At 43.6% G+C, this 13,898-nt stretch overlaps 1 protein-coding gene across 2 annotated transcripts; it reads right to left on the bottom strand.

Moving 5' to 3' along the window:
• Window positions 1–12,341: 12,341 nt before the first annotated feature.
• On the bottom strand, window positions 12,342–13,548 carry LOC147884858 (Ribosomal protein L20). 2 transcript variants are annotated; one of them, XM_087397694.1, is made up of 3 exons: window positions 13,107–13,548; window positions 12,686–12,922; window positions 12,342–12,655 (listed from the first exon to the last, which is right to left on the bottom strand). In XM_087397694.1, exons 1-2 carry the CDS (start codon window positions 13,290–13,292, stop codon window positions 12,731–12,733), a joined length of 378 nt encoding a protein of 125 aa, XP_087253820.1. In that variant the 5' UTR covers window positions 13,293–13,548; the 3' UTR covers window positions 12,342–12,655; window positions 12,686–12,730. The 2 variants fall into 2 exon arrangements, with proteins under 2 accessions (XP_087253820.1, XP_087253819.1); XM_087397693.1 differs by having other exon boundaries at window positions 12,342–12,922.
• Between the last annotated feature and the right edge of the window lie 350 nt (window positions 13,549–13,898).

The following is a 13,898-nucleotide window of genomic DNA, read 5'->3' as shown; positions in this document are numbered from 1 at the left end:
GGACCAAATATCTACATTTGATTAGCAAGGATTCATTTAATTCTTCTAAACTAGTGTGTGAATGCTTAGTGGGACGTGCACATGGGATCACATCCATGAAGTTCTATTGACTTGTTTGAGCTAGTGTCATACGAGAACTAACGTGAGTTGTCACATATATGTGTTTCATCATAGAAATAGTGTTCAATTTTTGGAGAATTGTTCATAAGAGATGCTTGATAAAGGAAATAAGATGCAAATTCTAATGTGAAAACTTGAAAAGCTTTTCATGTGCCTAAGAGACTATTGTTGATTGTAGATGCTTGATGTGCTTTGTCACATTGGATGTGATGATGATATTACATATCTAATTGTCTATGCCAAATTTGTGTTGCGAAACTAGATGTGAAACGCTTGATGTAGCAATCTTCGTTAAGTTGTTGCATGACTTTCTCTATCAAATGTCAATGCACTACTACTTTATGATGCTAGCTTGCTCCAATAATTGATGAATTAATCTAGGTATTATGTAATCATGATGGCATATTGATCTTTATTGACAAAGATTCAATGTTTCTTTGTGTTTCACACTTGTCTAAATGAGCCAAAATCTAAGATATTGACTAAAGTAAAGACATCCCACTTGAAGTCTAATGATGGCATACTTTCCATCATCAAACTAAAGAGATGTCTTCAAACACTAAAGAGAAGCCTTGAAACATCTTGTTGAGGTAAAGAGATGTCTTCAAACATCTTGTTGATGAGACAGTGATTAAAGAGTTGTTTGTCTGATCATAGCACACTTTGCTTGATGTTCGAATCCACTGCAAGAGCTCTATCTTGATGATGTAAAATGATGTCCATTTGTTGCAAACTACATCTACAAAGGTTGCATTGTCATAAAGTGACATAAAATTTCCATTGCTTGAGGTACAATGTATAAAAGAGTTGATGTTTGGATTGTCACAGTTTGAAGCTAGATTTGCTACGGTCACCCCCAATGTAGTCACTTTATAAAAAGCTAGTATAACACATACAAGCAAGAACACATTTGAAATACCCCAAGAGTTAAAGTTTGTACATTTTCGTGCATAATTGTTTACCTCTCTTCTGTACATATAATTGTATTTTTTAATTTGAAATTCCTCTTCGTACATGTACATACCATAGTTGTATTAGATATGTTTAAATTTCCTTCTTTTTTTTAAAAAGAGGTCTACTCAGTTGATCCATCAGGGTTTTCATCCTCTACACCAAGTTCCGAAATGGATTCATTCTTCTTTTGTTTGAGGTGGTTTAGCTTGGTCTTAACATCCTACTCATTTACTTCCTAGCAAATACTCCTAAGGACACTTTCATTCGTTAAAAATATCCAAAACATCCTATGGGGAATATATTAAATCACCTATGTACCATCTTGCTCTCAGTGCATGGAAATAGTTTTTGAAGTCATCCTTGGTTGTACACCCATTGATGGTGCATACGTAGAGGAAACTTTGCAGATGGTTGTAAGGATCTTTATCCTCATCTCTCTGAAGTCTTGAAACTTATCGGATTATGAGAGATATAAGAGATCAAATCTATCATTAGCTACTCAACATCCTAGATATTTAGGGTGGAAGAACAATGAACCCGTCCTTTAAAAAATCTCAATAAGAGCCAAAATTTGGGTTAAGGGGTTAAGTAAGTTGTCAATGGGATGTGATTAAGTCCTAAAATAGGTAGTAATTTACAACAAATATTTTTTAAGTTAGTGGTGCAAACATGGAGGCCAAGATTGCCAAACTCTTTGGTGTATTTAGCAAACCTCAGTATATGAGTACATTAGTTGTATAGAGAACACAATATAGGTTTAATATAAATAAAAAATTCCAAGTTAGGGAAGTATGTCTAGCCAAACTCAATAGAGTACCTTGAATGAATCCCCAAATTCTATCTCCAATATAATACTCTCTAGGGATAGATGTTAAGAAATACAATTTCTATAAAGAAATGGATAAAAGATTTGCTACTCCACCATACTTTTTGACAAGACCTCCTTGCCACTAGTGAAGTGAATAACTTGATGCATCTTTGAAAATCAATTGCAATAAGAGGAGTCATATATGCAAAAACGCCTAACATAAAAATGCATCACAAGCATTACTCATTATACAAGGAAAGTTTGGGAAACGCGTGGTGTCATAAAAACTAAAATATACAACCACCAAAATCTCCATAAAGAAAAGCAACTTGTGGTGGATTGCGCATGCTAGAAATTCAACCTTCACACCTCCATTTGCCTTCGATGGGACTCATAGTTTGAGGCTTGGCTGTATGAGATCCCCAAACATGTGGCCACCTTGGCCAAACCAAGTAGATTCTGAGCCCCGTGGCAAGAATCGTACAAAAAAACTATTCTTGACGATAAAGCAAGAGGCACATTCGTTCAAGAGTTTCAAAAACTAACAAAAACTTGGAAAAGCTTGGAAGTGCTAGCCACAAGACACCTGTTCACACGTGGAGGCTCTAGGGTTAAAGCCTCATGGTCGTCGATGACGTCTACGAGTCAGATGTGAGGTTGGCTATCGGGATGGACCGGCCTCATCTCTTGTCGAAGTGCGAGGAGGGGAACATGGTGGCTCTACTTCAAAACATGGCCCCTTGGTGGCCAAGGATATATGTTGCTAATATCAACAGGGGGTCGCTCGTGGTTGGTGAGCCAATCCAGAGTCCAGGCTTCGGCTACTGGATCTTCGGATGGAATGTGAATATCCAATGTTGTTGCAAAATTGGTTCGATATCCCTGGACCTTGCTAACCCACTCCTACCACTTCACCCCGGATCCTTGCATAAGTTGCAGATATTATCGTGCATCGATTTAGCTTCCGTTACGTGGCTACTATTGATTAAATGCTCGAGCTCCCGCAAAAGTTTATCATAGTAGATGGGTAGCTCGGGCATAGTAGGCTTTGGCAACTAACGTACTTGGACGAAAAACCTGCTCTCGGTCCTAAAATTGTTGTGCTGCCTTTGAGTGCACTCCTCGACAAAATAATTGAACGCTCTGATCGCTCGATCGTATACAAAGACTATTTGCTATACATGTTCTAAAACATCTTGGTGCATAGAGTGTGAGGGAGCAAACATTTCTATTGCTTCGGTATGCCAATAGACCCGATAACAAAAGGGCATCTCCTCCCGACCTCGAATGCGACACAAAATTTCCATGGTGAAAACTGCAATGGGGAGATCCTCACCTGGAAAAATGGGCTCGGCTTCAGCCATTTGCTCCGTCTGCACCTCTTTCTTTGTCGTCTCTGCAAAAAACTAGACCTGCACTGCTGCGTCCTCACAACTGCAGTCCGTTTGGGTTGCTTGCTCAGTACTCACTACTCGGTTAAGGTCCTGTGCCGTGATCCCTTCTGTCCCCTTTGTATGTGAGGCACCTCCCCTGGGCGTGGAGTACTAGCTTGATGTGACCACCTGTTCGCTCGGAATAGAAGGAAGAAGCTCACCAGTTTAGCCATTGGCACCGTCATTATCTTGTGGCTGTCCGCGAGGCAGGTTGTCTGGGTGCTCGTCAGGCACTTGGAGGAGAGGAATTAAGTGTTGGAGCTTTTGATACCTATCCAGCTTGGCCTGTAATTTTGGGTCTCCTCCTTTAATGCCTGCTCTTCTACAGTCGCCTCCCTTAGGCGCACATTTTCCTCCTCTAGAGCCTCGAGCTCGCCTCGAGCTCGTCTGGAGGTACCTGCTGCCACCAATCCTCTGTGACCTTTTTCTGCAAGCACTGCAGGGCATGTTGCAGTTTTACATTTCTCCTGACAATAGTGACAACTTCTGCATGGGCCTTGCATGAAATATCCTTGAGATGGGCCACTTCTTACAGCAGGTTACCATAGTCTGTTTGCATCTCATTGTGTGCTTGCTGCAACTGCGAGTGAGCCTGAATTAACTCTCTTTGCTATCCTGTTGAGTTTTCGATGGTCGCTCCCATTCCAATTATCTCTGAATATCCAATGTCGCTCCCATTCTTGACGTTCTTGCTCCTGTTCCTGGTCCTTTTTTTGCTCTTGCTCCTGCTCCTGCTCACCCATCCCTTGTTCATCCTGCTGATGTTGTTCATGGCCTGCCCTGTTGAGTTTTCGATGGTCGGGCTTCAAATAGCAACTCGAAGACTCGGGACAACAAATAGTAAGGGAACAAATGCTTCTAAACCGAACGCCATACAAAAGGGTGTAAGATTTGTAGTTACCTTGTAAGCAGTGCGATAAGCTCATAAGCAGAGTGTAGCTTGGTATCCCATTCACCCTTAGCGGACTGTACTGTCTTAGTGAGAATGAGTTTCAATTTCTTATTAGTTGACTCGACTTCACCATTACCACGAGCATAGTAAGAGCGGAGATTGTATGCATGATTTTGAATTCCTTTTTGAGTAACTGCATCATATCATTGAGGAAATGTGTCCCTTGATCACTGACAAGCTGGAACAGGCATCCATACTTGCATATGATCATTTTCATAGATGAACTTAACTCTACTCCAAGCCGAGTTGTCTCGGAGTGCCTTAGTTTATGCCCACTTAGTAGCATAATTAGTGGCAACGATGATATATTTATTTTGAGTGAACTTGGTTAGTTTAAACGGACCAACAAAATCCAAACCCCAGTGCTAAAAGGCTTCCCAAGGCCTAGTTAGTTAAGGCATAGATTGATTAGACAATAACAGTCCAATGTGTTTGCAAACATCACATTGCATACACCTGGTCTGTGCATCCTTGAATAAGGTTCCCACCATATTCTCGCTTGTAACATTTTCTAGTAATTAAATCCCCTTGGAAATGTCCTCCTAACAAGATCCAAGTGAGCCTCCTGCAACACAACTCATTCATGTGGTAAAATCGAACGGCACAGAATCCCATCTGCACACTGACGATAGAGTTGCCCGCCAATCAAAGTGTATTTCCAAGCCTTTAAAGCTAGTTGCTTGCGTTTGTCTGGAGGCATGGTTTTAGGAAATGTGCCTTTAGACAAGTAATCCACCAACTCCGCATATTCATTCATCAATTGCAAACAATTCAGCATCTGACAATTCCATATAAACGCATATGTTTCTTCGGGTGCTGGTAACTTTGACAAATAGTAAGATCCCACATGGCTCTTTCTTGGCTTATGAATAATTTTGAAGTTGTCTTGCAGCAGAAGCATCCAACGAACAAGCCGTCCTTGAATGACAAGCTTATTATGATAAGATAAAGTAAGGCTTGATGATCAACATAAAACACAAAGTGGTTACCGAGTAAATAGTGCCTTAACATGGCCGAGTAGAATACCAACTCGGACACATAACACACTCTTAGCTGAATTTAAAGAGATACCCGCTTGTCTCCATCTCAGAAAGACCTTCTCCAGGTATCCTATGTGACTGATATCTGAGGAGTATACACAGAAATCATCTAAATAAATAGAAATGAGCTCGGTGAGGTAATCACAAAAAGTGTCAACCATAAACTTCTGGAAAGTTGATGGGGCACTTCTTAATCCAAAAGGCATCACTTTAGTTGCATAGGCACCCCATTCTGTAATAAAAGCAGTTTTCGATTGATCGTCTAGAGCCATTATAATATGGTTATACCCACTATAACCATCTTGATAGTGGTTACCAAAATTTCCTCATCAACCCCTAGAGTATCAATCACAAGCATAGTAGCTAAGGATTGCACTTCCTTTGGTTGCTCAGAGGACTCCTTGATTTGCTGAGCAAAGAAGTCACGACCATATGCAACTAATTAATAAGATCTCTCATCCTAAGCACGAAGTCTTGGACACATTCTCCCTTGTTTTGCATTAATTCACTCAGCTTTGTCCTCACATCCTTCTCGTCAATCTCCTGTCAAAACCTTCGCAAGAAAGCTTCGGACATTGTATACCAATCGGAAAAATACCCAATCAAAAACTGATTGAACTGTACGATCTTCGTCATCCACGCCTTTGAAAATTTGGAACTTTACCTTGATGTTGGAGCTCGACTTAAAACTTTTCCGCACCAAAATCCGCGTAGGCAGGTCTTCCGCTCGGAAGAACCTATTCACTAACTCCACATCTATCATAACCGCCTTCATGGTTGTGAGGTCGTTGTAGATTCCTCCTGACCGATTAGTACTGTCTCTAGGTCTTAAGGGTACAGCTTGACGTATTCTTGTCGACCAATAGTATCTCTGTGTAATGTGAGAGAAACTCGGGCAAATTGCCTTAGTTGCTCCTCATTCACCTCGGATCTTCAATGGTGCCTCTCTCCATCAAAAACACGCCTGTCTTCACGACAATGAATCCTTTGTCCATCAATCGTAGCCGGTCTTTTGTCTTCATACCTTTCTCGACGCAAGCTTCTAAAATGATAGCCAAGTATCGTCGAAGACACTCTCGTCGCTCTCTGAGTTGGTCTTCTTGTTCATTTCGATGCTCTATTGGGGAGGTAGCCATATCCAAACTCTTCGTAGATGAGTGCTTGGATTCCATTTGCCACGACAAACCTTTACTCGCCAATCTTCCGAGACGCCTCGACCCGAACCATCGTTCTGACCTTCTACATAATAGCCAACTTCCACCCCTCTGGTAGTGTAGCCGAGTCTCTCTTCTCGTGCTTGTCACTCCAGTTGGATAGTTGCTTCTGCCAGCCTCCTTCGAGCGTTGAACTCTAGTTCCGAGACTACCTTACTTTGCATAGTCGGATGTAACCACTCCGTCTAGCTCAAATACTCTTCACGTTTGGCAACGTATCTTCTTCGTCTCTCTACGCGTGTGTCAACCATTGCTTAAGTCAAAAAGTAGTCGAAGAGCAATCCCAGTACTTTCTATGTTCCACACACTAGTCTTCAAGCACACTACCAATTGATGGCACTCATCTGGAGTTACTTGAATAAACTCTCTAGTAGCCCACGAGTCCCAATAGTCGTTTCACTTCGTCGCGGGCTAGCCTGAACTCTCTTTCTTATTCTACTCTGACACTAAGCTTACCAACTCGATTCTCTAAATCTCCTATCCTGATAGCTCGTTAACTCGGAATTCTCTTGACCCTTCCCCAATAGGATAAAACGTTGATGCTTCTAATCCCTCGCTCGGCTAACTCAAAAGTGATCGGTTTACGACCCAACCCGATGCTATGCTCGCTCTTCCAATCTTAAGGAGAGTGTGCTCGGGTGCAGAACAGATACCAACAAATTAAACACTTAGTGATCGGGGTTAGCTATCAGAGAAGAACTGTGTGAGAACGCAAAAACACCGAGTTATCAGCATACTTAAACAATGAAGTGAACACAACAATATTGAGCAGAATAGATAACCAATTCACATCTATTGAATCACAACCAAGCCGCCTCGGCTTGCAATGAACATTCCCCTAACAACTCAAGTCAAAGGAAGAGAACTACACTGCTCTCTTGTTCTCTTCATTGCCTATTACAACAGATAACTACCTAAAGAACCGCCTTCTAAAAGGGTGTGCACTCAATTCGCCAACCTCCATTCTCCCATTGGCTGCGTTGCCACGATCAATTGCACCTCTGTTGTGCTCGGCCAACTCCACCTCTTCCAACCAAGGTGTGTCCTCATACGCATCCACACTCATTTGATAGGCATGAACCAATGTTTACGTTAATGCTTGTTTTCCCATTTGAGTGCATGAGATCTTTCCATAAGCAAGTAGCTAGCACAAGACAAGACTGCAAGTGAGAATGATGCTGAGAGGATATGAGGAAAACTCTATACAACAGGCACAATAAGCTCTTATCCCTTGACTATTGGGAGTGAGCCCGCGGGTAGTTAGGCGGCTAAGGAGTTGGGCCACATGTGGCACATCAATGGTTGGTGCTGTGAGGCTGACAATAATAAGAAGGAAAACAGAATTAAACATTGCAGTTACCAGAGAGCTAGCACACAAATACTGAAGGACCTCAGCCACAAAAAGAATGAGGGACAAATACTAAAATAAATAAAGCAAAGATCATGGAAGCTGAAGCAAAAACAAATCAATCACGCACTCTTTTGACTTGCAAACAGTAACATGTTTCTGTGGCAGCATGTGAACCTCAAAAGATTAAATCCATGACAATAGCTGGCGACCTTCATAGAAGTGACAAAATGAGGGAGAGCGAGCATGAGGACACAAAAATTCTTATACAACTCGCTATTATGCTGCCAAAGTGGCTCGTCTTCATAAAAGTAACAAAATGAGAGAGAGAGAGAGAGAGAGAGAGAGAGAGCACAGCTATGCTTCATGTTCGCATCCCTACCCCAAGCATGCGCTACCATCTGGATTTCAAGAGATTCTAGAATCTATTGGGTAGGCCTAGTGATTATTAAAACAAAACATCTGAAGTGAGCAAGAGAGCCCTGGGAGTGACTTTTAAGGTATTTATTAAAGTGAAGCATGCAGTGTCTAATAATTGAGAATGAAGTAGAGAACATTCAAATGAGTATAAAGTAGAACAAAGTCTTTTATAACCTCAGATGAGAATAAAGTAGAGAATATCTCTGCAATGAGCCAACTCAGCCCTGTGATTTCCCACAGATTGTGAATGACCCGTTTTCTTCCAACTATGAGTTCTGCTGCCAATTTGCAAAGAATTGTCTGCATAGACAATGGAGATGAATGCCAAGACCCGCAAACCACTTCCAGATCTGGAAGGGCAGCCACAGACTGGCAAACCAGTCTGTGCAGATAACCGACCAGCCAACACCGCCATACAGCCAAGCAGCACTGATGTACTGCCGAACTGTACTATACAGCTGATTGACGCTCTGGTCTCCGCCAACTTGCACCTGCAGACTGTACCTATCTGCTGTACCCGACTGGCTCTGTCCCAGTCGCCTACAAATAAGCCCCATGTAGGCCCCTTTGCAGCACCGCATGTTGCTCTGATGAGCAGCCTTCACAGGCCGCCTTCTGCAGCACTGGTGGATGTCGTACTTGCTGCTATGCCAGCTCCCATGAATGCCCATGTAGCAGCCCACTCTGCTCCCCCGCCATTGCTGTACCTTCTCCGCCTTACAGCACAGCACCACAGCTTAAGTCTCAGCACCCTCCACTCTGTTCGAGCCCTCTGTTCCAGTCCAACAGTGTGCCATTTCAGCCCCTCTGTTCCAGCTCCACATTGCACCACGATCTGCTGCCTCCGTGCCCAAAGTGCTACGCAGCCTCCAAGCAGCACCCTCTACTCCAGCTAGCATCTTGGGTCCAGTTTCTTGTGGCCCCAGCAGCTTTTTCATATGTCTCCCATTGCCTTCATTGCCTCGCAGCCCTGTCCAATACAGCCACAATTCTTGATGGTGAGCTGAGATTCTTACAGTCCGCATAAGTGGACTTCACCCCCGACTTTTTCCTCAATCAGGACTCTTGTACTCCCTCTCATGGCTTGGGATATGGATAAGGACAAAGACAAAGTGGAGACGGCCAAAGAAAAGACAAGGAAAGGGGAAGGGTGTGCTTCCGGACATCAAGGACCAGCACAAGCTACATCCACAGTGGGAACCAGGCCGGTAGCACCCCAACCTGTCGGGATGGCTCCACCTCTGCCCACCCACTCACTGGTGACTCTCTGGTCGCTAAGGCCACTCAGACAGCCCCTCTTGATCCACCCCCGTCTCAAGATCCTGTCCCCTCTCCCACTTCACAGTGTCTCCTCTTCAGGTCACACCCAGATATCCATGCCATACCAGACCACAACTGGTTTCTCTCCACAATTTAATTGATCCCGGGTTTCCCCCCCCTCAAAAGCAGGCATCAGCATACAGAGGGACATTCCTTCGAGGAACAGCACCGCTGTGTGGCCTGCCCATACGATGCCCTCAACATCCGAGAACCCCGATCTTGGAAGTCCCTCCAAACTTCAAAGACACTTCCTTCATGCAATTGGTGCCAGCCTCATTCTCAGCACGACAATCTGAGCAATCAATGCTATCCTCCGGTTCCTAGAACTTCTGGCTGATTGGACCACAAGAAAAGCTCTGTTGTTTCTATTACCATGTTAGCTGATGTCTCTGACTCCTCTGACTCTGCTTAAGACTTCCATTTTTTTATCAACCTTCTTTCTACAATCCCTCACATAATGTTCAGGCTCCTCATAGTAGAAATATTTCTTCTTTTTCTTATTGCCTCCACCACCAGAAGAGTCCTTATCACCAGATTTGTCATTTTTCTTTTTGTTGGGCTTGCTTTTGCCAAACCTGCCGTTACCCTTGCCTCTGCTTTCTCCTTGTCGCTATCTCTGTCGTAGGTCTTTGCCTTGGCCTACTCTTGTACCAACATACCCCCAACTCTCCAAAAGCGAGCAGCTTTGACGTTTTCGAAGTTGTAATGCTCGTCACAAAGTTTCTAAAGCTCTTTGGCAACATAAGCATAGGCAATTGGACTGGGTCCACCTTATGACCAATTGTTGCAGATTGATCCCTAACCTTCACTCTAGCAAGGGAGTCATGCACGGGATCTCCCTTCTCCATCTTCGTGGAGAACAATTGATTCTGAAATTGAGAATCCTGCATTCTAGGGTTTCAGATCCCCCCTATCGTCATCTTCCACACCTTCATTACCACCATGTGGCTCTGCAACTTCACCTTCCAAATTGAAATTACTCCTGTCCAGAATGCTTCCCTCTCATAAGTTTGAGAACAGGGTCCTCGAAGTCATTGGATATACCTTTGTAGACTAGTTTGGATCATACAAAGTAGATTTTTTTGAAGCCATTGGAATGAAGATCAACCAAAGTCCATTTGTTATGAACTCTACAATCCGTACTTGAAAAAGGCACACTTACGTGAATCTAGGTCACCTTCCTCCTTGCAAAGGTACCTATCCTTTAGATATTGGAGTCAATATCAAATTCGGCACTTCCAGATTGAAGGCCAACTTGCTTACATGCAAAGGTTTCTCTTCCTGGCAGCACACGCTTGTGAGTCTCCCTCAAGGCCTAGATCATATATCTAGATGAATCCAAGAACATGCCCAAACTCATCTTCTACAAACACAACACAGTGTGCAGTTTCAATCTCATGATAGTCACTCAGAAGGTTGAAAACCATAAATTCCATTCAACATTGCGTATGGCATCTGCACTGACATCATCAGAGCCCAACAGTGGGTGTAAACCATAGTGTAAACATATGCTCTCACACATACAAATCCACACACACACATACTTGAGCATCCATTTATATGAAGGTCTTCGTACTAAGTTTCTGTCGACACTCCGTAGGTGAAGGGCAAACTCGGCCATTACAAAGGCTAGCACTAAAGGAGAAGGCTAATAAAAAAGTAGGCCACATTCTCTTCATTCAAGCTACAACAGCTTGTGAAGACTATATGATTTTTTTTTAGTCTCTCCCAAATGAGCATCCATATAAAATACCCTCCTCAAAACAGAGACGTTCTACTGCTGTTCACCTTCCTCAGATGTGTGGCTCAACAATGGCCTTCCGTATCGTCCAGAAGAGTCTTCAAGGACGGACTATGCTAGACTACCTAGGCCTCCTTGCTGCTCTGCAATGCAGCCAATAGTGAGACATACACGTTGAATGCTGATCCCTGGCCTCGCTGCTGCTCTGATGGAGCCAATACTGAGGTACTCGATAAATTCCAAGACCCCAGGAATGGGGGCCTTTATATAGGGCAGTAGCCCTTCCATTTATATGGGACGAACGTCCTTCCAGATCTGGAAGGGCAGATTTACAGACCGACCGACCAGTCTGTGAAAATACCCCACCTGCCAACCCTCCTGTACAGCCGACCACTACTGTTGTACTGCCGACCTGTAATATACAGCCAAATGACCCCTGGTCTCTGCTCATAGATGACTTTCACCTGCAGAGTGTACCTGTCTGCTGTACCCGACTGGCCCTGTCCCAATTGCCCACAAATATGCCCCATGTAGGCCACTTCACAAATGACAAGGTAATGTGTGTCTTCCTCCTAATAATAATGGCCTTTTTGAGCTATTGGAGACACCACCATAATGGGAATGCAAGAGCATGCTGCTGTGATCAGCAGCTTTTACAGGCCTTCTTCTGCAGCACTGGTGGCTGCTGTACTTGCTGCTATGGCAGCTCCACTGAATGAACGTGTGGGAGCCCCATCTGCCCACATGGCATCCCTTCCATCTCTCTCGGTTCAGCCCTTCTGGCCTCTTCATCCTCAGCCCAAGTGAACTATGTCTGATGCCATCCTATGCTGCTGATACAACAGTCAACCCCCCAATGTCTTCCTCATGTGATTGCTCATGGGGAGTTGACCACCGAAAGGACACAGAGAGAGAGAGAGAGAGAGAGAGAGAGAGAGAGAGAATGAACTCGAGATTACAAAATGAAAACTTCTCAGTAAGTAAACGCTGCTTATGTTGCTGACCTGATTTCAAAGTACTTATAGCATGCCAATCATGAGATGGACTTTCTCAGACGGCTTCAGATATTCTTTATTTGCAGTTGACTGCACCGTAAAAGCACAAAAATGCGTCCATCTCATCTACCAAAGGAACACAGAATTAAGTTTCCCTCTACAAATGCAGCCTTAAATCCTTCCATTACAAGAAAGAGTAGCTCTGAAAAATGTGACATACACAACGCAAACCAAATGTACATTGGGGCCCAGCAGTTGAAAGACCGTTCCAAATGTGATTAGAAACAAACTACTGCCACCCATCGTAAACCTGGTGCTAAATTTTCAAATTCCAACTCACGGATTGCAATGGCAAGGCAAGTCTGCACGTCAGCAGGGTCTCATCTCAATTTCCCATGGAGGTGCTCCCTTTGCCAGATGTGAGCAGCGGTACTTTACGTTGTTGAAACACATTCTTCGCAACATCGACCAAAGTTTTGAAGCTGTACGGCTCATGCATGGATATTTCTGAAAGAACTTTCCTGTTTAACTGGATGTTCTCTTGGTTCAGTCCATGCATGAATTGACCATAGTTTACCTGTCACAGCCAAGTTTTTATCAGTCTGCACCGTATTGCTGAAAGAAATTACCAAGCAAAGTGGAGCGACATGGTAAGAGAGAACGCCTCTTGCACTCGAAGGAATCCCCATGCTGTAATCCAGCAAATTCTCCAGCAAAACCCAAAAGGGGGGGAAAAAGAAAGAAAGAGTAGGAAAACAAACCCCATAGAGGCGAGCACCGGCATTGATACGTTGGATCCAAAGTCCACGCATATCTCGCTTCTTATTACGGCGGTCGCGGTAAGAGTACTGCAATGCTTTTTCGACCCGTTGACGGGCAATGCGGATGCAATTCTTGGCGCGACCACGGAAGCCCTTGGCAAGCTGAAGGATCTTCTCTTTATTCATGACAGAATGCTGGAGTAAGAAGAGACAGAACTTCGAGGGGCTAGAACTCTAAACCCTAATGCAGCTTAGACGAGCTCTCTGTCTCTCTCTCTCTCGGCTCTGAGGAAGGCTACATCAAGGTCTAAGGTTCAATTGAAAAGAATTCAAAAATGCGGAAAAAGCCCCATCATTGTATGGTAGTTTTGAACCACCACACTCAGGCAAACCATCTTCCAATTCTATTTCCTCCTCCCCCGGATGGGTGTGTAACACTATGAAATGGGTGTGGACCACTCTTCATAGAAAACGTTTTTCTCAACAAATCACAAAACTTGGGGTTTCAAATTTCCAAGGTTTTTCCTAAGAATTTGTGGATTTTTAAGCTAACATATAACTGAATTGCCTAAAATTTCGCAGATTTTACAAAATTGAGCAAATATTTTTTATGGGTGAAAATGAAAATGTTGCAGGTTCATTGTATATAGTTTGCAGGTTTTCTGTGAACACTGGTGTGTACATGCGAGTCCTTAGTTCAAGCCCCAGAGGCACTTCATCTTGGTCACCGCGTTTCGGGACGCTGTTAGCACTTTCAATTTATTCAAGCCCTGGAGGCACACTCCAAGTTTG

The sequence above is a fragment of the Dipteris shenzhenensis genome, chromosome 26 (assembly GCF_047967505.1).
Source record: "Dipteris shenzhenensis isolate YYH24624 ecotype China chromosome 26, Dip_SZ_1.0, whole genome shotgun sequence".
Taxonomy (NCBI): Eukaryota; Viridiplantae; Streptophyta; class Polypodiopsida; order Gleicheniales; family Dipteridaceae; genus Dipteris; species Dipteris shenzhenensis.
The sequence above is the reverse complement of the archived record's forward strand: the minus strand, read 5'-3'. Positions and strand labels throughout refer to the sequence as shown.